Source organism: Pygoscelis adeliae, unplaced genomic scaffold, assembly GCF_000699105.1.
Source record: "Pygoscelis adeliae isolate BGI_AS28 unplaced genomic scaffold, ASM69910v1 Scaffold188, whole genome shotgun sequence".
Taxonomy (NCBI): Eukaryota; Metazoa; Chordata; class Aves; order Sphenisciformes; family Spheniscidae; genus Pygoscelis; species Pygoscelis adeliae.
In genome coordinates this window covers 1,019,171-1,044,235 of record NW_008825304.1, presented here as the reverse complement: position 1 = coordinate 1,044,235, position 25,065 = coordinate 1,019,171, and the positions used below count along the sequence as shown (strand labels likewise).

The 25,065-nt window shown below is 44.6% G+C and overlaps 1 protein-coding gene across 1 annotated transcript in view; it reads right to left on the bottom strand.

Moving 5' to 3' along the window:
* Positions 1-25,065, bottom strand: part of SLC24A3 (solute carrier family 24 (sodium/potassium/calcium exchanger), member 3) — a 148,515-nt gene that overhangs the window by 46,265 nt on the left and 77,185 nt on the right. The window contains exons 4-6 of the mRNA XM_009330134.1: positions 16,313-16,387; positions 10,422-10,506; positions 8,376-8,479 (exon numbers count right to left, since the gene is read on the bottom strand). Coding sequence (XP_009328409.1) covers positions 8,376-8,479; positions 10,422-10,506; positions 16,313-16,387 — 264 coding nt within the window. The remainder of the gene's footprint in view (positions 1-8,375; positions 8,480-10,421; positions 10,507-16,312; positions 16,388-25,065) is intronic.

Below are 25,065 nucleotides of genomic sequence, written 5' to 3'. Positions count from 1 at the left end.
TGATGATCCTGAGAAGCACCCCCAGCTTACACAAGGGTTTACTGTGACTTGGACAGAGGACAGCCTTCTGAATTTAGTTTATTTCCTCAGGTGAAAGAATACCACTGGAGCGGAAGGAGGCAGGTCAGATGGTCAAGGTAGTCCTTTTTTACTCCAATGTATTGAGGAATGACACCTGGCCACCAACTAGACCCCTTGACAGAAGAAATAACTGGAAGAGCCCCTAAAAAACCAAGAACGTCTCTGGCACAATCCAGCATTCATGGTCCCCTGCTCCACCCAGAGCAGCCTGTCTTGTTCTGGGGAAAGGTGAAATAGAGAAACTAGAACTCAAATGAAAAACACAGCAGTTAAACGATAATTAACAAATGAAGCTATGCAGATTAAAAATTACTGTTTAACGCTGGAGTGACTTGCAACTCATGGTTATACTGCTTTCACTTAAGCACTTTTCACTAACCTCTTCTCATCCTTCATCCTCTCCTGCAACACCACAAAAGGCTGCAGTTTAGTGCTGGATGAGGACAGAGGAGGACCGGATGACATGCAGGAGAGAGCAGCAGAGCTGCAAAAAAGAGAAGAATCCGGACGGGGGAATTTTCAAAACTGAACAAACTCTGCTTGTGCTGGTTTGAATGAGAGCTGAATTAAGCAAGCATTGACTGCTTCCAAGAATCCCACATCCTTGCTACCAAGGATGACGAGAAGGCAATGGAAGGAGGGGAGAATTTGTGAAGCACAAACATGAGAGCGAGAGAAGACAGGACAGAGAGACTGAGGCTTGGAGGGGACCCTGGGCTAAGGTCAATCTTCCCATACACAGTTGGGGTTTTTTTGCCATCGTGGAAAAAGCCTAATACATCACAACGCAGACGGCAGACTCCATGCCTGTATTTCTTCTCTGCTATCTAGCATGCATCCCCATGAAATGTTGCAGAACTTATATTTGAAGGGCTGCATCTGCTACCATTTCATCTCTTGCAGCATTCTCTTACTTTCTCATACCCTCTGTTTGCCAGTAGAAAGCAAAACAGACACAGCAGCTAAAAAAACCAATGTTTGGGTTGACTTAGCTGTACAATTGAAAGAATATGCATTAGTGTCACAGGTGTACAGACAACTGAGGAAACAGCTACAGACACATCCAACCTGCACTACATCAGCATTTGGGGAATGAGGACAGTTAACGTTTCCATATACTAAAACCATCTACAGCTTAAAAATTGCACCTACTGCCTAGATGAAGTAAGGCAAATCTTCCTCGGTGTGTGTGCACATGTAAGACATCAGCAGAATACTGCAACAGATGCAAGAAGAAAGAAGGAAAAGCTTCTAAGACTCACTGCCACAGCCAAGTGGGCTGCACTCAGCCATCCACAAGGGTAAACTTTATCTACCTCTCTAAATATGCCTTGGTCAGAGATTTCAAAACACATCAGAGGTAGAGTTCTTCAGCTTCCAGAGGCCCAGTTTAAGACATTTTAAAAAGAGATCTGATTTTCAGACTGTGGATGCTAGTGTAGAAAATCCAGCCTTATAGGCGCTTTTGGTTTGGTCATCAAAAACACAGGCAGCCTGCATTGATTGTCACTTTTTGAGAACTGGTCCTCCTGTGCCAAGGATAAAGACCTCAGGAGCTTTCATTGAGAAGGAGCTTATCAGTGAGAAGAGACATAAATTTAAAAAAAAAAGCTCTAGTCCAGAATCCTCACTGGTGATCCACAAAGTGTCATCAACACTAATTGGAAGAGCAAATCAAGTCACTTTCAGGCTACTGAAACACACGTTTCTACTTTTCAGTAACAAACCATGGCACAAATATTTTTTTATATGATCTAGAACCACCTTGGTTTTGAAATTAGTAGGAAACCCACCAACTCTTAAGGGTCTGATGGGTAAAGGTATCTCTGACTTAAAGTTTTTCAAATTTTCAGCACTGTTTAAAAACAAACAAGGGAGACAAGGGGTTTATAATACTTAACACTAACGGAAATGTCTTTATGGTTGTTTAAAGCAATTTTGCTTGCTTGCATTTGTTAATCCTTCCCTAGAGTTTGTAACACACACAACTTCAGCTCTGGGCTGGCGCACAACAGCCATGTCGTTAATCTCCCCAATCTGTTGACATTATTCAAACCAACCCGTTTTCCAGCCCAACTTCGTCTTTTCTGGCTGGGCCACAAAGAAAAAAGGAGCACAACGATATATCAAAGCTGATTTTCATCTACATGAATTGGTTTTTAGCATGAGAGCAGCTCTTCAGGAGCATTACAACACTACCACAGTTATTTGAAAACCCTGAAGTGAGGCGTAATAGCAGACGGTAGAAACAAGTTGTGTGGCTCTTAGACATCCATGCTGCAAGCAGCTCAGTCTGCAGAAATGAGTTTGGCTGCAATTGCTTGCAGACTCGGGCTCTAGCTACCAAGGTGATAAATTCCTTAAAATTTCAAAATTAAATACATAAATAAACGAAGTGGAAGCTTTTCTAATTACTGTCTTGCTTGAGGGCTTCTGGCAGCCTGCTCCCAAGCTACTTCAGACTGACTGCTAAACATTAAGCACTTTTCCCCTTCACACAGCACCAGCTCCCAGCAGCATCTTCCCATGTGAGCCAGGGCAAGAGACAGGCAGGGCTCAGCTGCAGACCAGGGAAACCTGAGCAGGTGCCTGCAGGCAGGGTGGCCAAGATCTCCATGGCTCTTAACACCGATTTCCAGCACGCTCCAAGTGTGGATGGGGAAGCCTCATACTCCAAAGGCAGAGGTGACCAGCACCGTAGGAGTGTGTCGAATCGAGATGCAGTGTAGCCTGAAACCTGCTGGGTGTTTGGAGCAAGGGGAGTGCACAGGCGTGGGGGGGCTTCCCATTTTAGACTTGCTGTGCTGGGTAAGGGAACCTTGTTATAGGCCTTTTAATGACTTCAGAGATGTGTCCAGAAGGAAGCCTCTCACAGCGGCTGTGACTCTGCTGGGATTACAAACCAGGGACTGTGGGGTCCTCTGGCCACGAGCAGAGTAAGGGCAAAGTGTCGCAAGCGCTCCAGCATGAACTGCCCATGAGGAGAGGATAAGGATCTAGACCACTGTGGGTCCGGGGGAAAGCTGGACACTTTAGAGACAGCTATGGGGTGGATCCATGATCCAGGGGGAAAAAAATCTGTCTGGAGAAAGCTTTTCTCTCAAGCTTCAAGAAATGCTGAGGTGAGGGCTGGGAGACAGATTGAATGGAAAGAAACCTGGAGCGTCTGGGTGCTTAGAAGGAACATCATCACACTAGCAAAAGCAAGCACTAAATGTTAGGAGATGAGGTAGTTAAGTCACCTGCTTAATTCAGGTCAATAATGGTCTAGGGATGAAGCAAGGGCTCATGACGACAGAGGCATTTTGTGTGTCCCCTTGCAGAAGGTGGAACATGAGCTGGGACCTAGGAGAAGAAAACGGACTCATGGCTAAAGCAGCCAAATGCTCCCAAGGAGAGCTGGGCTGTATGGACATTGAGATGGCCGCTTAAACCAAGGTCAGCCCAGCAATGAAACCCTTGTACAATGTTAAGGTGGAGCAGCAGGAGCAGTGCGAGCAGCATCTGGAGCCATTGGGAGCTGCCCTCTGAACAAAGAACATGCTACAGGATGCTATACATTCAGGGGAAAAAAATGGGCCCGTGTCACCTCTAACTGGCCCCTAAAATGACAAGTTATTCTTTTGTATTTAATTTCTCCGTGCTTTGTTTCCCCATCTTTAAAACATCCCTTCATCTCACAGAGGTTTGGGGAAAATTAATTAATTGTTCATCAACTGCTCAGATACAATAGCGATGAGATCGGCAGAAGTTCAAGAAGCAATTAATAATTCTGCCTCTGGAACAGGGCTTGAATAGAGCCTGGTAAATAAGGCAGAAGGGCACACACTGAACAACGAAGAGAAAACAAAATAATGAATAGCGGCTCATTAAGTGAGCAAAGTCCATTCTGTGCACTGAGGGAGGCAGGGACCCTGTGGAGAAACCAGCATGGGATCCTGTAATTAAAGACTGTATAATAATGCATACACACCAGGGGGGCAAATTAAGGTTGCACAAGGAACCTTAACGCTGCTATTTTCTAACTTTTCAGTATTTGACTTTCAACTTTAACAATGCTCTTTTAATGCAGTTTTTACGTATGTAGTGTCATATAGAGGTGTGGGCATCATACTTTGTTTCTCCAGTTCCAGCAGTGGGATGTCTATTCTCATTTATTCTGAGAAGTGTGCACTTACCAGCCATTAAAGGTTTAGAAAAATAATTAGAGTCGGTGTTCAAGTAAATGCATACCAGCTTTTTGGGGCTGTGGGCTTGTTTCTTTTTTTAAACAAGGTGCACGTAGCCAAACCCAGCATTTTCTTAAGCCAAAGAATAATACATCCAACATAGCACATGCATACTACAACCTAATTTAAAAATAAAACATATCCTGGAAAGAGCTGGTCAGTATTTTTTAATAAACCTTTTACCAGGCAAAAAACAAACACACAAAAAAAAGGCGGTCTCATGATACCAAACAGTTCTGAAAAAATAAACAGTGCTTACGGAAATGCTGCAAAAGTCCCCTGCAGGTTTTAGTTCTGGGTTTCCCAACCTGTGGGCAATACAGCACTCCCAAGCTCTCTGCCACAAGGCAGCTGCCCCATAATCTCCAGCACAGACACACTTCCTCCCCCAGCTCCGAGCTGAGCACCCCAGGAGGGGATGAAGCAGCCCTGCCACAGAGTTATGGCTTACTGAGTGCTGCTGCCCGTGCTGCTCTCCATCCACCTCCTGGACTGCTGGCATCTCCAGGCAACCCAGCATCCGAACAGCAGCTCATGCTGCCGAGTACTGACCAGCTAGCGGGATCCCAACATGCTACCACAACTGCAGCTGCAAATTGCTCTCATCAACACATAAAAGCTCCTGCTGGAATGCTGCTGCTACTGCTGGCAGGTGTTACAGGAAAGCCAGGGTGAGATTACCTCCACCCCCTCCGCAATTCCCCTTGTGGAAATTGGAGGTGTGATCATCCTGAAATTGTCCCTCCCCTGCCGGAGGCATCCCACATGTAAAACAGACACGAGGGGGAACAGAGCATCAACCCTTCTTGACCACACTGGCAATTTGCAGCAGCCACCTCCCAACCGCAGAGCATTTAACAACAGGTTTTGATGAACACGAAGGCCACATGAGCCTCATCAGGTTGAAACTGCCACAGGCACAGGCTTAGTTCTCCGCTTCTCTCCTCCCACCTGACAAACCTGTAAGCCTTCCAGCCTTGAACCAAGATGCCTGAACAACGCTTTCCAGGGCAGGAGTCCCAGAAAACAGGCCTGTGTCCTGAGCAGCCTCGGGGGAGGCCCACAAGACAGCAAAGTTCGGCTGGTAAATCCCTGCCCATTGACTCACCGGTCTCATCTGAAAATTAAAGGACTCCAGCTGCTGACTCTGCAGGTCTGAGCTCAAAAGAGGAAAACCCTGCTCTAACTGAGCTGGAGCACAGCAAGCAGCTTAGACTGACAGCCTGCCTCCAGGCTCACCTGGCCCATTACAAGGCAACTCCAAACCGAGATCCAGGTCCCCAGCAGAATTGAAATCCAACGGCCAACCAAATTTAGCACCTATGTTAGTGCATCTATAGAGAAATTATTGATAATAAAACCAAATTCCTATTAATACTAACACAAAACAAAAAGATGAATCACACCAGTAAAAGTGAATGACTTTTCAGTGAAGGGTTGGGAGTGGGAAAAAATGAAAAGCACAAACCGAAAGAAAATTTTATCTATAATATTGGAATTATTTAAACTGAGGTTTCCTATTTGCTTGTTTAAATCATGATTCCACGCAGTGATGTCAATCATTTCAGTTCTCACCTATCCTCTGTGGTTAAGCTGCAGCAAACAGAGGTTAAGTGACTTGACGAAACCACATGCAAATCACTAGCAGAGTCAGGGAAAACAAAGTCGGGACGCATCAGTCCAACTTCGGATTGTCCCTCAATTCTTGGCTTGAAAGAGACTCGCAGACCATGCTTGGGATGACTTACAGCAGCCAATCCCCCCTCTGAACTTCTGAAAGCTACCACACCTGGAAGGCTGAAGGCATTTACAAGAGCATTTCAGCTATGTTATATCCTTCAGAAACAAACATCATTCCCCACCTGTAAATGGTCTCTTGTCCTGGTTTCGGCAGGGATAGAGTTAATTTCCTTCCTAGTAGCTGGTACAGTGCTGTGTTTTGGATTTAGGGTGAGAACAATGTTGATAACACACCGATGTTTTAGTTGTTGCTAGGTAGTGTTTACACTAGTCAAGGACTTTTCAGCTTCCCATGCTCTACCGACTGAGAAGGCTGGAGGGGCACAAGAAGCTGGGAGGGGACACAGCCAGGACAGCTGACCCAAACTGGCCAAAGGGACATTCCATACCATGTGATGTCATGCTCAGTATATAAAGCTGGGGGAAGAAGCAGGAAGGGGGGGACGTTTGGAGTGATGGCGTTTGTCTTCCCAAGTAACTGTTACGCGTGATGGAGCCCTGCTGTCCTGGGGATGGCTGAACACCTGCCTGCCCATGGGAAGCAGTGAATGAATTCCTTGTTTTGCTTTGCTTGCGTGCGCGGCTTCTGCTTTACCTATTAAACTGTCTTTATCTCAGCCCATGAGTTTTCTCACTTTTACCCTTCCAATTCTCTCCCCCATCCCAGTGGGGGGGAGTGAGCGAGAGGTTGGGTGGGGCTTAATTGCCAGCTGAGGTTAAACCACAACATCTCTCAAGACAACTGACATTCTCCATCAACCCCCTAACTCTAGCAAACCTTTTCCACTGAAAGCTGTGATTTGTAGCTTGTTTTTTAGCAGGTTTGAGGCATGCAATCAATACCGTGGAAAGTAAAAATCAGAAGAATTAGCTCTTCTACCATCGTGCTACACAGTTAATCATCTTCATTTGCTTGAAAAAAGCAACCTGAGCAAAAAGTCCTACTGATTACAGGAGAACACCTCTGAGGAACACAGCTTCATGTCCTGGGAAAGATTTGGTCATTTAAAAATTGGCCTGAATCAATTGGGCTTTCACAGCAAGAGTTACAGTAGAACCACTAACGTATTGAGCATGTGTAGCTTCCAGCTGCATGTTCCCATGCAAATCAAGGGAGCTTAGGTGGCTAAAAAGTACCACTGTGGGCTTTTCCTGAAGCCTCCCCATAGTGAAAACATTCACCTTCATCCTGAAAAAGTTCATTGCTAATGCAAATAGAATTGGATTACAAACTTTCCCAGGAAAGCCCAATCTCTCTGCATGCTTTCTCATACTGACCAAGTTATACAGGCCCCTTCTTGTAAGTTCTTCTTCCAGAGCTATTTAGCCTATTGCCCTGTATTGGTAATGTTATCCTGCTTCTCTTTACAAATAAATCTGCACAGTAACATTCCAAAGAACATTTTATGAGATCGTAAAAATACTGGGCATGTTGGCAAGTGCTAAGGTGAATGCAGATTCAGATATTTAATTATACAGTCAATCATATCTGCAATTCAGACAGCAGCTCAGATCTCACAACTTAATTACTTTAATTTCAGATGAATAGCTTGTGTTGTCATAAGTAGTTTGACACGCTGGAAAACAGTCAGAACTTATACCAGGAATGGATAGCCTTACTGCTAGTGAGGAAAAAAGTTGGGGCATCCTTGGAAGTATTCAAAACCTGACTGGACAAGGTCCTGAGCAACCTGATCCAACTTTGAAATCAGCCCTGCTTTGAGTTGGGGGGGGTTGGGGTGGTGAGGGCTTTGGATCAGAGACCTCCAGAGGTCCCTTCCCACATAAACCATTCTGTGATTCCGGATATAAATAATGAGATAAACTACAAGCAAAGACTGTTATCTTTCTTGTACAACTTCCTAAGTCATGCCAGCCACTGACAACGTCGTGCCAGCTCAGCACATGTATCCGAAACTATCTTGCACAAAGGCAGCACCTTTTGTGATGCTCCAGAAGTGTCATCATTCTTTCAGAGGCATCTTGCATGGCTCACCGAAGTGCATTTTTATCAGCCAGAGGCACAGACATTTCCTGGCTCCTTTGGTCTAAGAACCAGATACAAACGTCACAACGCATTTTTCAATTCAACTAACTTTTATTCCTTTGACCACCCACATATCTTGGGCACCTTAAAACTCCTGAGTTGACATTCGCTGTTCTGCTTTTCATTTCAAAAATACAAGAGGAATAGCATAGGGCCCTATTAAAAAGAACAAAGCCAGAGAAATTCGTGGCAAGGTTGTGAACCTGGCAGCTGATTTCACAGTACAGCCAAGGCACAGGATGAAGCAAGAACTGTTAGGAATCATTAAATGCTCTTACCTGTCCTGCAAAAAGCCCACACACGCCAATAATACAGAGAATGTTAAATACAGCTGAGCCTACGATGGTTCCAACGCCTACGTCTCCTTTTGTGATAAAAACACCTGAAAAACAAGTTCAAGGCAAGCTGTGTAAATTGGAAAGAGCAGAATTTTTCCACAAAAAATTGCAGACCTCACACCCCATTAATGAATCTAAAGGCATGGATCAGTTCTACCAGTTTTTCTTATACTTAATAGGACAACTTTCAGAGAAAGGTACTAGGGTGAATAAAGGTGGCAGAACTTGCTTTCTGAGGGGACCTGGATAGTCTGTCTAATGAAAACCAAATACCTTAGACATGTTTAAGTCACCAGCCTCCTGGTCTTGCAATCCAACATTATGGCAATATACATCATGAAAGACAGTAAGCTCCATGGGAGCAGCTGGTCAGATACAAGTCTGCAGGAAACTCTCCCATAAGAAATCTCCTTACCAGTACTCTGCTCTTCCCCATATCCCCCATCCCTACTGGCTTCAACAGGCAAGCAGAAGCTTGAGCTGGAGCTGATTCAGAGCTGCCTGGCCACTAGCTACTTGCAAACTGAATGATGCCTCTCAGGATGAGTTATGGGGCTACGTTACAAGCTCCTTTCAGAGCTCTTCTGTCAAATTTGGTTAAAATTGGACAATGAGGTTAATGGTGAGGGAGACGAACTGACAAGACACATGCATCATGGTACTGCACAAAATTCTTTCCTTAGGAAGTCAGCCTAAAAATAACACTCCATCTCCTGCTAGCTGTCAGTCTGTTTAAATTCACCATTTGCTTTTAACGTCCCAACCATATTTATCCAGCCAGTGTAGTTTAGATATTTTTTTCCACTTTATCCTTTCCTCAGAAACATGTTACACAGAAGCAGTCACCCGCCAAGTAACACTCAGTATCTGGTGGATTACACCACAGCAAGATAATGATCTGACCATTAGGGCTCCTCTAAGCTGCCTGAATCTGGTTTTATTTTCACCCTGCTACTGCGCTATCCTTAACTGGAGTACAACCCCAACTTGGTCCAAATTAAGTTCCTACATTTTGAGGCTTTACTTGTGTAATTGGACTTCTCTACAGAGTATGCAGCTTTGCATGAATTAATTTGTGCTCTGCATCTGATAGCTGTGACTGAAATAGAATTATCTTCTAGAGAAAGTATCTAAGCTGAGAATAATTCTCCTCAGTGACGGAGAGCCCACCTTAACATCCCAACCACTGCTCTGATGATCACCTACCAACAGAGACGTGGATAAGTGAAACGCAAGAACACTTTCCCCTTGCACCAGGTAGTATACATACAGCATCATTTTATAACAGCTGACTGCAGTCCCCTCTTAGCTCAAGGCTGTTGAAGGACCACACGAGTTTCCCGGGTTTCACATGCGTAAGGACTGCTGAATCCCTTGATCACACTTCCCATAATCAGAGTTGCTTTGGTAGTGTGATGCTCTGACCAACTTGTTGCTGTGAGAAAGCATTTCAAATCCTCTTCTCCTCTCCACTCTGGCTTTCCCAGATGGAAGTGGTGTTAGAAGACTAACCAGAGTGGAGGTCATAGCAGAGAACCTGCAGCCGAGGACGCAAAGAGTTTGCCTGCATACCAACACAGGAGGCTGGAGGTGCATCCTTTCACGCTACATCCTAGAGACGGCGTGGCAGATAGCGTAGGAGGGCAGATAGGAGGGGAGAAGGCTGCACGTGCAGAGCTCAGCGCTGTGCAGTTTGGCTGTGCTACAGCGAGGTAGATTAATGGACAGTTAAGGTGAACTGCCTACTGGCCCTGGTTTGATGGGGTCAGATCAAACCACTTCCAAGGCAGCCCTGCTGTGGGACAATGGCCCTTTTTCAGAGATGCTTCATCTAGCGAGGGTTCCCCACAATTAGTCCTATGTGTGCCCATGAGGGAAGGGCCAGATATTACAATGAACGTTACAGGTGCTTAGCAATCCCATTTCAACTCTGAAAAATAGCCAGGGAAACGCGGAGGTTTCAAGAAGCAGCAGCAGGTTAGTTACCTATGACAGATGTAAACAACTCAGGAGCAGAGCTTCCCGCTGCCATGAAAGTTGCCCCAGCCACATCTTCGCTAAGATGCAAGCGCTGCAGAAAAACACATCAGAGTCATTGATTACAACACTGAGAGGCTGAAGGAATTCATCTAGAAACGTTAAACTGTCCACCAAAAGGGGGAAACTGCCAATACGTATAAAGTTTTATGTTAATAAAGTTTAAGCATAGGGGAAAAAGTCATCACAGGCATTGACTACTTAGGTTAGCCTCTCCTTGTAGAGAGGGCAGGTTGTGGCTGCAATACCTTTTACAGAGGAGAGAAAGAGCAGTACTCTGGACAACAGCGAGGCAGTTTCACCAGTCACAGCTCTTTGTCTCCTCCATGACCCCAACAATACACACCTTATCTCATCTACTTTGGCCTGCAAAGGGCAGGGCTGGAGCTCAGGCTTGGTTCACCCTCAGCCACCTTCCCTGGTATCATTTCAGCCTTGGACATTTAACCTCTCCTCACCCCCCCTTTCACTTGGATCACCATCAAAGATACTTACCTCCTACAGCCTTCCCCTAGCAGTGCCCAGGGACTATCTAAAATGGGTTTATGGAAGGGAAAGGACCCACTACTCTACAAAAACTTCATCAGCATATGCTGTTTCCAAAGATTTACTTGGCTAATTACTTCCTTTATGTTTTCTGCATTCCTACTGCTCCATCTGCACAAGTCACTGTTCAGCAAACGCGACAAGGCTGTTAAAGACCACATGCCTTGCTGGCACCTTCCACGGTTTAATGAGTAGCTAAAAAAAGCCACCCACCGCCATACGGCCATAAACTGCTGAGTTGTTACTACGCAAAGCTGGCGTGCTCGTGTGAGTCAGCGGCTGCCATTGTACGAGCAAGGGGAAAACAGCTGAGGGTGGTGGGGACATTTCACTAGCAGAACTGGCTGAAGCAGCACACCCAGCCTGGCAGGACGGAGGAAGCCTTCCTCTCCCCTCTGTAGCGCTGCAGGGTTTCTCTGCAACTTTATCGTTACCAAAGTACATTTGCACAGAGACAAGAATTGCAGAAATCCTCCCACCAACCTTATTTGGATTGAAGATCCCACAATGGATATCCTAGGCCCATAAGACAAGGTAAACTCTATCCACTGACCAAACACATATAACAAAATTTTGTACATATGTTACAGGGACAAGGAAAAAAGGAAAAGATGTGCCCTCACCAGGAATGCTTTTTAAGCAAGAGATCACGGCATCACCGCACTTGCTGTAAAAGCTTGTGGAACCTGATGAAACACAGCTTTACGGAAAATGATTTTAAATAAGATGAAAACTATTGTAGAAGAAGTTCATAGGACCAGAAGTAGATCCCCAAAGACCAGTTTCTTCTGCAGGATTCTCTATGGAAATACAGACACAGTCATCCTACAATAGTTGGTCTGCAACTTGATGGTGTCTTTAGAAAGAAAAGACCATCAGCCAAGGAAACCAGCTGTGCTGGGCTTTCTGTGGGGATGGTTTAATTTAAAGCTATAGTAGGTTCCCTCGAAGACAGTTCCTAGATAATTTATTGCGATGCATATGACGATTAAGTTAATACAACAGAGCAGAAAATACAGCACCCTATGTAGGAGGCAAAAATATATTCTCTGGTATTTGCAGACAAATGTTTGCAATTGACATACGACATTAGTTGCGTCATGTAAACACTCTGTAACACCAGTAACAGAGAGTAGCTGGGCAAACGCAAGTACAAGCTGTTTTAGAAAACAAATGAAAATCAGGGCTTTATTGTAAGTACATCTGAACTAAGACAGAATGTGAACATCTACCATAGCAAGTGTTCTGGAACAAATTCTCATCTCAACACACACATTTGGGAGTGCAAATGCCTTGTTGGTTTAACTCAACAACCGCTTTCCAAACTAGATGAAGCTACGACAGAAAAAGGGCATTTATTTTAGAATTAGTGCATCTAAACTGTGAGCAACTGTAGAATAACTATTGTTTGATCTCCAAGACCAAAAAAGCCTTCAGGCAGGAGGTTTGAATTCTTTTGTGCTGGATACAACAGTAGGCGGTAGTCAGATTACTGATGGTAGATCTTAAGTCAGCAGCAAGTCATTACCATTTACAGTTGTTTGCATGCTAAGCACATTACACGTACTGCCATACCCAGTACAACCTCTTAGATGTGAGTTCCTGCAAAGGGCTCTCCCCCCCGTCCCCCTCTCTATTATTTTTTTGTGTATTCAAAAACAAGTGAACACCCTTTCTTATCAGGTGATGGAGGAAGACTCAGCAGGTGGTCTTCTCCCTCACAAAGCAGCCCTGGGTCTCCAAGTCAGCCTACTCATTTCACAGGGTCTTTATGTGGGGAGAGTACTGGTTGGCGTGAGCAATGGTGGTAGCACCTCCTGTCATCAGGCAGCGATAAAACCTTCCCTTTCCTAGAAAAATAGGCAAGAGTGGATACTACCAAAGGCTGCAGAGGCCTTTGCGAAGTGACCCAAGCCTTTTCCCACGCATTCTTGAGTGCTAACATCAAGGACAAACCACGAAAAGCTGGATGTTTTGAAGACAAGCCATTCTGGACTGATAAAATCAAAAGTAGTTGGATCAGGAAACAGGAACATGTATCTCCTTTGCTATCACGTAATTACATAATTGCTTAATTATGCATAAAATACATAAATAAAAGGACTTGAATGCCCTCAAAGGTCACCTATGCGGTGAGAAAAAACTTTTTTGGGAGAGAATCAATTAGGAGCAATAGGAATAGTAAAATTCTGATCCATTTATATGACCCATTTTGATAATAGCTAATGACAGTATCTTTCTTCTGGACAGTAACTTCTTAATACAAGTATGCTAGATCCTAGTGTTCTGTCGCTAAGTTTTCTCTTTCACACAATTGAATAAAACTTGTTATTATCATCTTATTTTATTGGTGGTGTTGGGTAACACAATGGTTTAGAAGCATTAAAGCACATGAGTTGTTGTTACGCACCATTGAGAAGACAACAAATAACCAAAAAGTAAAGATCTGGTCAAGTGAAAGTAGCCCTCTAGGACCCAGGGGCTTGTAAATACTATGTTAAAGTCACAGGGGGAGGCTGTTTGCTTTTTAGACATCAGATGTCTGTACAAACCCAAACACATCTGAGAATTTGTCAGAACAACAAATGGCACCATAATTCTGACACTTGTACCTCTATAACCAAGCTTCTGGGGCAGGTGGAGAGATGCACAGATCCTGCACCTATAGAAAGCTAATGACAGTAAAAGGAGAGAGACTTCTGCAGTCTGTGAGCCTCTCGTTTATGATAACTAAGTTTGCCACCAGTAAAGTTAGAAACCGTTAACACCGTGCATGGTGTTTCCTACCATGATTTGTAAATACAGTCAAGGACCAACATTTCTACTGACCAGTGTAGGAAACAGAGGTGCAGAGAAGCAACGGAGCTTGTCCAAGGTCACTCAGGGAGTCCATGGCAGAGCTGTAACAGGAGCTAGCGCTCCACAGACCCAGATCAGACCTCTGTGCCATAAGTAAGGCCACTAATCAAAATACACTCATAGATGAGATTTAACGAGTGCTCAGTCAAGAGAAATAACAATCTCTCTCAATCTCCTGGCTCCACCTGTGTCCCTCTGGGTGGCAGGCCTGCCCATGGGCATATCCATGTCACCACAAAATACAAGCCTGTCCTGGACACTGCTTACTCAGCTCAGGTTTCATTCATCTACAGTGACCTGAGCTGGCCTTGTAGACCCATGTTTCCCAGCAGGGTTCCCTTGCTCGGGAGAGGGGAGGTTAAATAACTCAGTATGTCTACATCTCTAGCATCTCCCATCCCTACTTCCACATCAACGTCTGTTTCCCCCATTCTGAACCTTGCAGTGGCCGTCCCTAGATTCAGCCCTAGAGAGCGCAGCAACTTTGCAGGACAGAAGCTCCTGCCTTCTGTTGTTGCCCTTCAGTTACCTGAATACTTATGCACCAAAATAGTGGCATTTCCTGGGGACTTTTTTTTTTTTTTATGATGATGATGCAAAAAAGCTTGTTTGGCAGGGTACTGAACTACAAATATCAAGGTTAGTTTAGAGACAACTTCCATCAGAGCTGTCAAATGATTTCTCCCGCCATCTCCCACACCTCCTCCCAGGACCAGGCACAGGCACAGCCCATTCCCTGATGAGCAACACTTACTGCCAGGCAGATATCTCCTCCAGCTGAGAGAGATGTTTAACTGGCAAGACCAAACTGTATTTTCTACATGCAAAGATTTCATTGCCCGAGATTGACATTGGAGAGAGCTTGCAGTCACTTTGAGCACATGGTCTGTGTTCACCCTGTAGCTGTCTGAGCTGATTTAGGCTAAAATGTACTTCTTGTCTTCTAAAATTTCAGCATGCCAACCTTAGCAAAAGAGGGACAGAGTCCCTTGCAATTGCTGGAAGCGTTCAAGAGCTTCTTTACAGCTGACCTAGCTGCCCTACTGCTTTACAACTTATACAAACACAATGCAAGGTATGAAACTCATGACTTTGAAGGCAAGGTACAAGATCCATGATTTCTACTGGGGTAAATCACCAGAGGTTTTAATTTACATCAGCTAAGGGTAGGGCCTAGTGTTTTTCAAGAGACATCTGCAAAGACACACAAACGCAAAGCAACAGCAGCTATCACAGCATGAACGGCTGAAGCACCTGGAGAACCATCAGCTTGTGAACTCTTGCACTGGGCACAAGCACAAGCAAAGCCGAAAGGCCCCGGGAAGCAAGCGCACTGCACGTCTGCAGCGTCCTGAACCTAAATCAAGACTTCAGTTCTAACCGAAGTCCAAGCAACCAAACCCAGCTCTGGCATGGGTCTGCTCAGGGCAGTCCTGCCCTGGCTAGGCAGCACTCCCTGTCACTGGCTGCACTGGGAGCCGGCAAGCCCTAATGTGAATGCACCAGCAGCATGCAGGTCCTCTACCAGCCAGGCAGCAGGAGCAGGAGGGAGGTACAGCACCCCGGTCCCATGGGACCAGGACCACAGGCAGGGGCAGGACCCAGCTCTCAGGCAGCTGGTTGAGAGCTTGGCATCTCTCCCTCCCCTGGGTGTTTTTTTGGTTTTGTTTTTAAATACCAACACATCTAAACACTCTTGTGCATTTTTTCTTTCCCTGCCTGATGCTTGGGAGGTTTCTAAGTTTTACGTTATGGTATATGAAACTCAGAAACACCCCATGGATCAGTATTTCCATGCAAAAGTCAAGAAATAAAAGGTTATCATCCCAGGAGAACTGAGTGACATGCCCGAAGCCATAACTGAACGAAAGTGCTGCTCCCTACATGGACAATGAACAATGTCCCAACCCTTGCAGTCTCCAATGGCTGGATCCTACCTCAAGGGCAGGGTTTCTCAGCCAGAGAGGCAGGAGCACATCAGCAGTGAGCAGCAGAGTACAGGACAAGCTAACAAGCTCTGCTGGGCTTATTACCCGGAAACCTGCGCTGCAGCTAGCACCACCGAGGAGCCTGCAGCATGGAGCTGAGTTTGGGAATCACTGCTCTAGAGAACATGTTTTTCACTGTGTTATAAATTGCCACCATTTTTAAGAAGTGGTATGATGCATATATAGGAATTGTTATTTGAGAGGTGACTGCTAGCTTTAAGAGGGAGCATCAGCCAAGTTTACCCACGAGCAGACTCCCAGCCCATCTCCTGCAAGTGAGAACACAAAGCTGAGTCAGCTCACACACACAGTGTTGAACAACTAAACAAGAAGCATGGGGAACGCTCTAAGACAATAGTAAATACACTATCATCATGTTCTGAGGCACGCAAGGAGAACTGCTGTTAAAGCAGCACACAAGCTTAAGTAACATCTTCTAATACTTACTTCACAAATCTTTTCCAACGAAGGGACAAAGAAATCATCGCAGACAATTGCCAAAGCATAAAACATATACACAGCCTGCAAAAGAAAAGAGAAAGTGTTGAGTCTGGGGATTGTCAAAGCAGAAAAACTGCAGCTTCCCAACTAATCTTAGGTTTGTTTTGGTATATACTTTTAAAAAAAAAAAGCTCTTGCAAGAAGAATTAATGGGGCTCTCTGGGCTTTAATAGAAAGATCATTAAGTATTTATCCAAAAGTTCTTACAAGCTATCAAAAGCTGCCAACTTTTATCATCATCATACTTTTTTTTTTTTTAATTCTCTGGATATTGCTAAGCTACACCTAAATATTTTTGCCTTCCTTTTTTTTTTCCCTGTTGCACAGCGCAACGCTTTTTTATGATTGCATTCTGTGAAAATCTAAACCCTACAGGAGTAATTTTTGAAATGCTAGTGTTTTGAAAAAGGGGAAAGGAGCTTGTTTTCTGTGACTGAAGTGCCCTGCCATGTGATCTGCGATCCCAGTGATAATTCTTGCTAAACTCCACATAGGAACAACTTTCAAATGACTGAAAAGCAACACAAGACTTGAAAGGACACCTAGCAAATCAACTCTTCAATTTCATGCAACAAGCATTTAATCTGTATTTCTGTATTATTATACAGAAAGCCATTTCTGTATTATTAAACAGAACATGCTAGGGCCTGATCTCTGCACCGACAGGTAAATGGCACAGCGGGGCTTACATCCATGCAGCTATGCTCTCGTCCTCCCCAGGGAGGGTAACCTGGTCCATATTGCCCAGAGGGAAGGATCTCTATCCCCTGCCTCGACTCACGTCCTGGCACTGGATAGGAAAATGCTCGTTGGCATAGGGAAAAACCACGTGAAAAGCATGCCAGCTACCTAACAGAGCACACCATCACAGCCAGGCTTGCGCCCGTGTCCTGGCCCGCTCTAGTTTACTGGCATAGACATATCCGAGGCTACCCAGGCTACTCTTGTACCACCTTACACAAACTTAGGCGTGTGGTAAAGGAACAGAGCCAGAAATACAGAGAGCCAGAGGAATAAGGGCATCACCCAAACAGGGTGGCCCTACCTGCGTTGCCCAGAGGACATGCTGTAGAGAGGAGAGCTGCCCCTGGAGTGCTGTAGGAAAGTTTTAAAGCCAAGTGTCCTATGCAGTGGGGGTAAGTGGGAGAGAAGAGAGGACAACTGCACTTCTGAAGACCTGCAAGACAAGCCAGCACTCACCCCTCACAGCACTCCTCGGTGTCAGGTACGCAGCATATCTATTATAACTAGCATTCCCGTAGGAAGTAGAAAACAATCTGTCTGCAAGTGCTACCAAAAACCTGCCACAGAGGGAGTCTATGTTACCATCTTGGATCTCGTTCCCAGCAGACTGCAGTATCGGCAAATGTTTATTTATTGCTGTGTACTTGTGAAAGCACGCACGCACAAGAGAGATCCTTAAATTTTGGGCATGTAAACAGAGGTGAGGCTCCAGGCATAAGCCTGGAACAAAATGCACTGCAGCAGCTGTGTACAAACCAGCTGTGTCCAAAAAGAGACGACATGAAAGACTGCACACAGTGAAGCAGGACAGATGAACACCTGAGCTCTCCCTCTCCAATTCCCCCTCTGAGAGTTTGCTGGCCACCTCTGGCAAAGGTAGGACCCTGCGAGGGGCTGCACCCTGTGCTCAGGCCAGCAGGCTCACTGCTCCCACACGTCAAAGGAAATTATGTCCCCCCCACATCACCATGCAGCATGAGGTCACCACAGACGGACACGCACATGCTGCTCCGGAGCAGTGCGTATCGTTAACCACAACAGCAAACTGAGCATCACCGCCAGGTTTGCATGATGCACAGCACAGCCCGAGGGCTGGCTTACAAGCATCACAGTTCCACAGTGGCATCTATATTCCCGTCCTGCCACGAGTTCACACCCCTTGTCTGACTTGGTCATGTAAATCCCCCTCACGCTAGAAACGTATATCTCCATAACATTTTGCTAGGTTTTCAGTGCGTGTAGTTGTTTGGTTTTTTTCTTTTTTTTAAAGATAGAGCTTCTCACCTGAAGAGCTACCTGTACTGCGCCTGAAAGCAAACAGCCCAAGAAAGAAGTAATTTTGGCATCTGGTCGAATAAAGCAGGTGAGCATGCATCAAAACCCTTTCTTTTTCACAGTATCACTCACAGGCATTACAACATTATTCATCTTTCCACTCCCAAAGTGAGACAAAACTACTTTAAAGTTCAAAGATGGCTCCATCTTTTTGTAACACCTGCCATGGACCATTATAGAATTATTTTTACAAGTAGTGTAGTTCCAGTGAATAACTAGAGCTGAGAGAAGTGGCCAATATTTGTAGAAAAACAGTGTCTTAATCCTATCGAAGCACAGAGTTGTTATCACCAACAGATCCTCCTGCTTTGCTTGTCTTTGAAGTTTACTGTTGAAGCTCGGGTGATGGGAGGCAGACCAGAGTATTTTTTTCTGGAGGGAAAGCAGCAATAAAAATGGCCTCTGAGTTTCTGTTCTTGTTTTAATTTTCCAGGAACAGGTTTAAATCCCCCCAGCCCCCCAAACCCCAGATTCTAACTTGCCAGAATTTAATTACAACTTTGCTGCAAAAAGCCAGTAATTTCTGTGAAAATCTCAGCCTTGAAAACTTTTTAAGCTCAAAAATAATTCAAGTATATATTTTCCAGGATTAGAGATAGGAATTTAATCATAATGGATGATTTTGACACCATTTTGAAGATTCAATGCTAGATTGTCACTTAGGACAGTTTCTGTGCTCCTCTGTCACTACTCATAAACATGAATAAATGTAACTTACACTTTATGAAACTCTTACACTGCAAAATGGCCCAGAGGACCATGAACATAAGCAAAATTCCAGGCCTACAACTCCGCTGGGTGCAGCAGATACCTTGATCTTGTAGGAGGGAGCACTAGCTGCTGACATGATACTAACAGATAACTGTATGAACAGATACAAAGGAAGCAAATGGCTCACAAACATAGTGCATCATAGGAAGAAGGATCAGAAACAGCCCCAGAGAGTTACGTGGCCAAATCCCATTGAAATACAATGGATAGCAGGTGCCCAACTTCAGCCTGGATTTTTTGATCTGCTAATCATATTAATCTGCAGTGGTTCATGCCATCATTTCCCTTCCCAAATACACAGTAATGCCTTTCAAGAACACTAATCTGTACATCATCATCCCTATAAATTGAGCCCATCCTCTATATTTGACATAATCTATAGTCACAGAGTGCAGGGCATCATATGGTTGCTTGGGCTTCCTGCAATCTGCTGCTGTTTTGGTAGCCAAGTTCTCCCAAAGCGGGGCAAGGTAATGGGGACAGAGAGGAGAAGACAAACCAAAAAAGCACACACTCAAAAGCCTAACTAGGTCACTACAGCATCTGCCTCCACACGTGGCACACATGCACGTGTGCATGTATTGCCTCCTGTATGTTCTCACCATTTTTAGATCATGTGAAGTTACTGGATTGTATGCGGTGCTCACCAGAAATATGATCAGTCCGGATGGACATCAGGTACAAGACGTTCATCAGCTTAAGTTTAGGAAAATCCTTCTGAGAGTTTTTAAATGAGCATTCAAATGATGTGAGGTCTGCACTGTCCCCAGTGCAAACAAGAATGGCAAGGCACATCCATGTCCTGGTAACCACAGGCAGGTACAAAAAGCTACATTTCATTGCGTTTTGATTTTTAGAGGGCGCAACCACAACCCAAAAAGGTGACAAGGGAATTTTCTTTTGTCGACCCATGCTTATGCATTTGTAGGATCAGATACAAGAGAAAAGGCAAAAGGCGGACTGAAATGAGTAAGGAGTAGAAAAAGCGAATGTGAAAAAACTGCCATCATACTTTCTCTAATCCTCTTGGAGGTAGTGGGGAACGCCATGCTGCTGTGTCTGCTGAAAACACTGAGCCAAAGCCTGCTGGAGTCAGTAAGATTATTTTGGGTGACTTCAGCAAATTTTAACACAAGGCTGATAGAACAGATCAGGCTGAACCCACACTGACTTATATGCTTTAGCATTTATTTTTAATGACTTCATTGTTGTCACAATTCTGGTTTTGGCTGGGAGTCTCCCCTAATTTTATTTAACTGGCTTGAGTGCAATACAGTATAAAGTGTCAAAATCTTAAGTATCTGGCTAGAAAACAGCTTGCTTCACAAACTAAACACTGGCAACTACCTTTGGTAAGTGAACACATGAGGACAATAACAACTGTTACTTCCTTGAAAGTTGCTTGCGGTTTTTTTGGTGTTTTTTTTTTCGTTTGTTTGTTTTTTAAACAAACACCACAAAATAAGGTTTAGTGTTTGGGCAAGCAGGAACACAACCAAAAAATTTAATTTTATGTCGTCAGACTCGTAAAGTTGGAACCCAGACACCAGTCCAGGCTATTTTATGTGGAAAGAAGGAAGGCAGCCAGCATGAGGGCAAGGAAGTCAGTTCTGTACGTCAAATGTGGGGAATGCAAACAGCATGGCTTTAACATTTTGCAGCTGATTAGGTGGCATCAGCTTCTATCTAAGTTAACTTGAGAATTCAACAGAGTCCCATTGCTTCTTCCTTCAACATATGCAAGTTTGTCCTCGCAGGCACCATGGGGGCAGCAGGTTTAGCACAGGTAAGGAAGCAGCAGGGCAGCACTTGCTGAAGCCTGTTCCACCTGAACACAGCCATTGGGGATAAAGGCAGTTGGGGGAATGTGGGTGTGCTAGGAGCAGAGCTGGAGTGTGACATGTGTAAGGGCAACAGGGGACAACGTCATAGACAGAACACAAAAAGTAAGTCTCAGCCCCAGCATCATTTAGTTGTGTTCAGCTCCAAGTGAAGACATGGAAGTCTATAAACAGGCTACCTACTTAAAAGACACTCTTCCTCCCCAGAAGGACATTAAAAAATTACAAAAATATAATGGCCCTGCATAAAAGGATTATAAATACCAGATTAAGTATTACATTAGGATTGATTTTAAAATGATGATTCTAACAAACAAGCATCACAGAAGTAATTGCTATCTCTGCATCAAAGCAGATTAAATATCTTACTTGAAATACATGTTCCATTGCACAGTACATAAATGATAATTTTTCATGTTTGTCCAGCATTCCTTTGAGTTTCCTGTGCCAGTCTTCATACTTAGATTAAAACTTGCTTTACTGAGCTAAAGCAAGAAGCTTTTCATAAGAAAGCTTAAATGCTGTAGGAGCCAGCAATTCCCACAGCCCTGCCTTCTTCTCAAGAGAGCCGGGAAAGGAAGAGGTGACTGTCCCCGGCTGCTCCCCCTGCAGACCTCCTGCCCTGGGCAAGTGGGCACAGCCAAGGGCCATCACTGAAACAACTGTAACCAAGCATGAGGCTTTCCTCAATTCCAACTGCATTACAAAACTATCTAAGACTCCATTATTGAAGAGAAATTAAAAAAACAAACCAACCAAACAAGGTACCCATAGAGTCCAAAAGTTTACTTGGAGCAGCAGCCTGTGGTATCATGATGTGCTCAGCAGCAAGCTGTCTGTATCATGCAGCATCGCTAAAGCAAGCACGTCCAGGGCACTGGAAAATCATCACCCTAACGAGACAGCTCTGTGCTGTAGAAATGAGATGCGGCTGGTTTTTGACTGGGTGCAGAAATAGATAAAGACAGGATACATCCAGAGTGACCTACATTTTCTGAACGGCTTGCACAAGGGAGGCAGGTGCCCCGTTGGTGCAACCCGTTCCCATGGCTACGCTGAACGATGGCAAACGAGAAGCACGAGGGACTGCTAAACGCAGACACCACTCCTTCACCCCTGCTCAGCATGCAGTGCCCTAGCTCTGCCTCGGGAGGAGCTCGACCTTGACCACACACGTGCACAGACTCTTCACACCACCAGTGTAACGTGTCCTGGCACCACATTCCAGATTTGCCTGGAGAAAGCTGGGAAAAGGGGAACCAACGATGTACTGTCAAAAAGACTGGCATAACACAGGGATCAGGGCAGAGCCTGCAGCTGGACAGACAAAGGCTTAGCAGCGACGGGGCAGGGAGGAAAGACAGTGCCCATCCCATTGGGCTTTTCCAAGGAAACCCACAGCGATACCCATACCCTCCTTCCTCTGCTGTCAGCAAAAACCTCACAAATTACTTGGCGAAGCAATTTCCCTCCCCTGTCTCATGGAGGCAATGGGTGCCTATCGCCCAGCATCCACGAGTGCAGTAGGGCTGGGGGTCTGCACGGGCACCAGTATGCATCTGCTGGAACAAACTAAAAACCAGTAAAATGCTACAAGAATGCCTAGACACCTGCACACCGTCAGGAACAACATTAAGATTGCAAAATGAAGCGCTCAAGTACTGGGGAGCTCCCAGATTGCAGGCTGTACGCTTGATCCTTTAGCAGTGAACATCACCAGACTCTCAAAATCCAGACCCTGGTGGCTCCCTCCAAACTGAACATCCCAAACCAGCGACTTAGTGGGGGTGTTACTGTCCATAGCAGCATGCCCTCTTCTCAGAGAGGACATGAAAATAATTAATAGCAGTGAAGCATTCAGTTGATGAGCTCCGAAGAAGTATCTAGGGGGAAATTAAACACTATGGCTCTAAACCCGAAATATGTTTAGTGGCCCACTTTTCCTTTAAACTGAAGTATTTTCAGCTCAGACCTAAAACTACTGCTAAACTGTTCCTGCCCAGTTTTTCCTAGATTTTTGAAGTGTTTCGGGACTTACTTTCATCTTCATGAAGCGCCATATTTTGTTTAGTACTTCTGCACAGCCCCACTGTGGGATCTGCTGGGGTCTTTGTGTTTTCACTTTTATTAAACAATACGGAGAAGATGCCTTGGGAATCCCCGGAGAGGCCATCTACTGCATTCCCCCAGGGCCCCAGTTTATAGCATTTGCCCCCTAGGTTCTCCGGCTTCTGTTAAACCAGCTTTACCTTGATGTCTTTCAGAAACAAACATGAAAGTATGGGCAAAGGGGGAGAGGAGAAAGAACAAGTTTTTACTGAAATGAATAAAACCAGTTTAAGGGGAGGTCAATAAACGTGAGAAGCATGATGATGACCTGCTAATCATCACTCCATTGTTCTCCCTACCATTACAAAGCCCTCTTTTACAGTCCGGTTTCCTCAAACCGGCAAAGAAATTTCAATGGAAACAATGTGACTGTGTCTATATCCTTTTTTACCCACAAAGTGCATTTCTGCGCATGCTCCAATATGATCACACGTTTGGTAACTGTATTGCTGGAAGGTAAAAAACAGAATTAGAGGTTTATCACCCCAATACGATGACAACCCCTTTCAACCCAGACTAAAGCAGCAGGTTGCTATATGCTGACAGTTGCCTACTTTCTATAAGTATCATTTTTTTCTTTGACAATAGGTTACTAACAGTTACTCTGCTATAGGAGAAGGCAAAGCATTTGTCCTTGCTGCTTCTGCCTCCCACTCCACCCAAGGGGCTGGACCAGAGCCACAGACAGTGAGGCTTGGGGGAGCACAGAACTGGCAGCTCAGGGTAGAAAGACACTAGGAAACTTCTCAGCTGATGCCTGCCGTCTTGGACCCATACACCTTGTGACAGCCTTCGATAGCCGAGGGGTCGCCCTCAAGTACCACAGTGCTAGAAAGGGTGAATCCAACTGGGTCCTGCACCTTGGGGATGCACGAGCTGGAGCATGGTCAATAAATTTTCTTGGTCAATAAAACCGCTATGGAGAATGATGGAGCACCGATGGACCGAGATATCTGTCTTGCTGCTTACTAGAGGGGAAGAAACTGGATATGTTTCTGTTGGGACAGCAGATGCTTACATCTAGTTCTCATTAAAAACAGATTTTTCTTTTTATTCTGAAGTAGACAGTTCATCTTGAAATTTCAGTCCTCCAAACCCCATTTTGATACACGTTAAAAGTATGTTCAGCTTATTCAGAATGGACAAAAAAGCCTGTACAAAAATAAACTATCTTGAGAGCAATTACAAAACCCAAAACTAATTTAAAGTAGACTGGAAAATAACCCAACTCATAGTTTATGTAGTCAACTGTATGAGAATACTGTATGATTGCATTGTTACTGATAATGAAAAAATACAGTTCAGGTCTTGTCTCTTCTAAATAGCCTGGAAAAACACATTCAGAGGTATGGGTCGGACAGAGATTAAGAATGATTTTAGCAACTCGTATTTTTAATGGTCTCTATAAACTTACTTCTGTAACTCAAGAGATTTTTAAAAAATAATTTGTGTTAAAATCTAAGAAATGTGAGGTTACAAGGTAGCAACGTGCTGCTATAATCATAATCTTTTGCCTAGAGTGGCTGCACAGGAGTCTGCTAGTTGTTTTTCCAAGTAGAGAGTAATTTCACTGCATATAGTTAATCCCTTTCTTAAACAACTCTCAAAACACTTTTTTGTATTACCCACAGTATAGTTACAAGGGTGCCAACAGCTTACCAGTATTTTTCAAGACTACATTACGATGTTTACGTGCTTTCTGTATAGATTAAGAGCAGTTAATATAGCTCCTTGAATTAACAGATGATCAACAGTGACCTTTTCCTGTAAAAACACAAAAACTGTTGGAGGTGCGGAGGACTGACTGCCAGGAAAACAAATAATCAGCACTTGGGATGCAAACACACACTGGCCAAGATGCCTGTCAAGGTAGGTGTGAAACCCCACAGATGGCGCTAC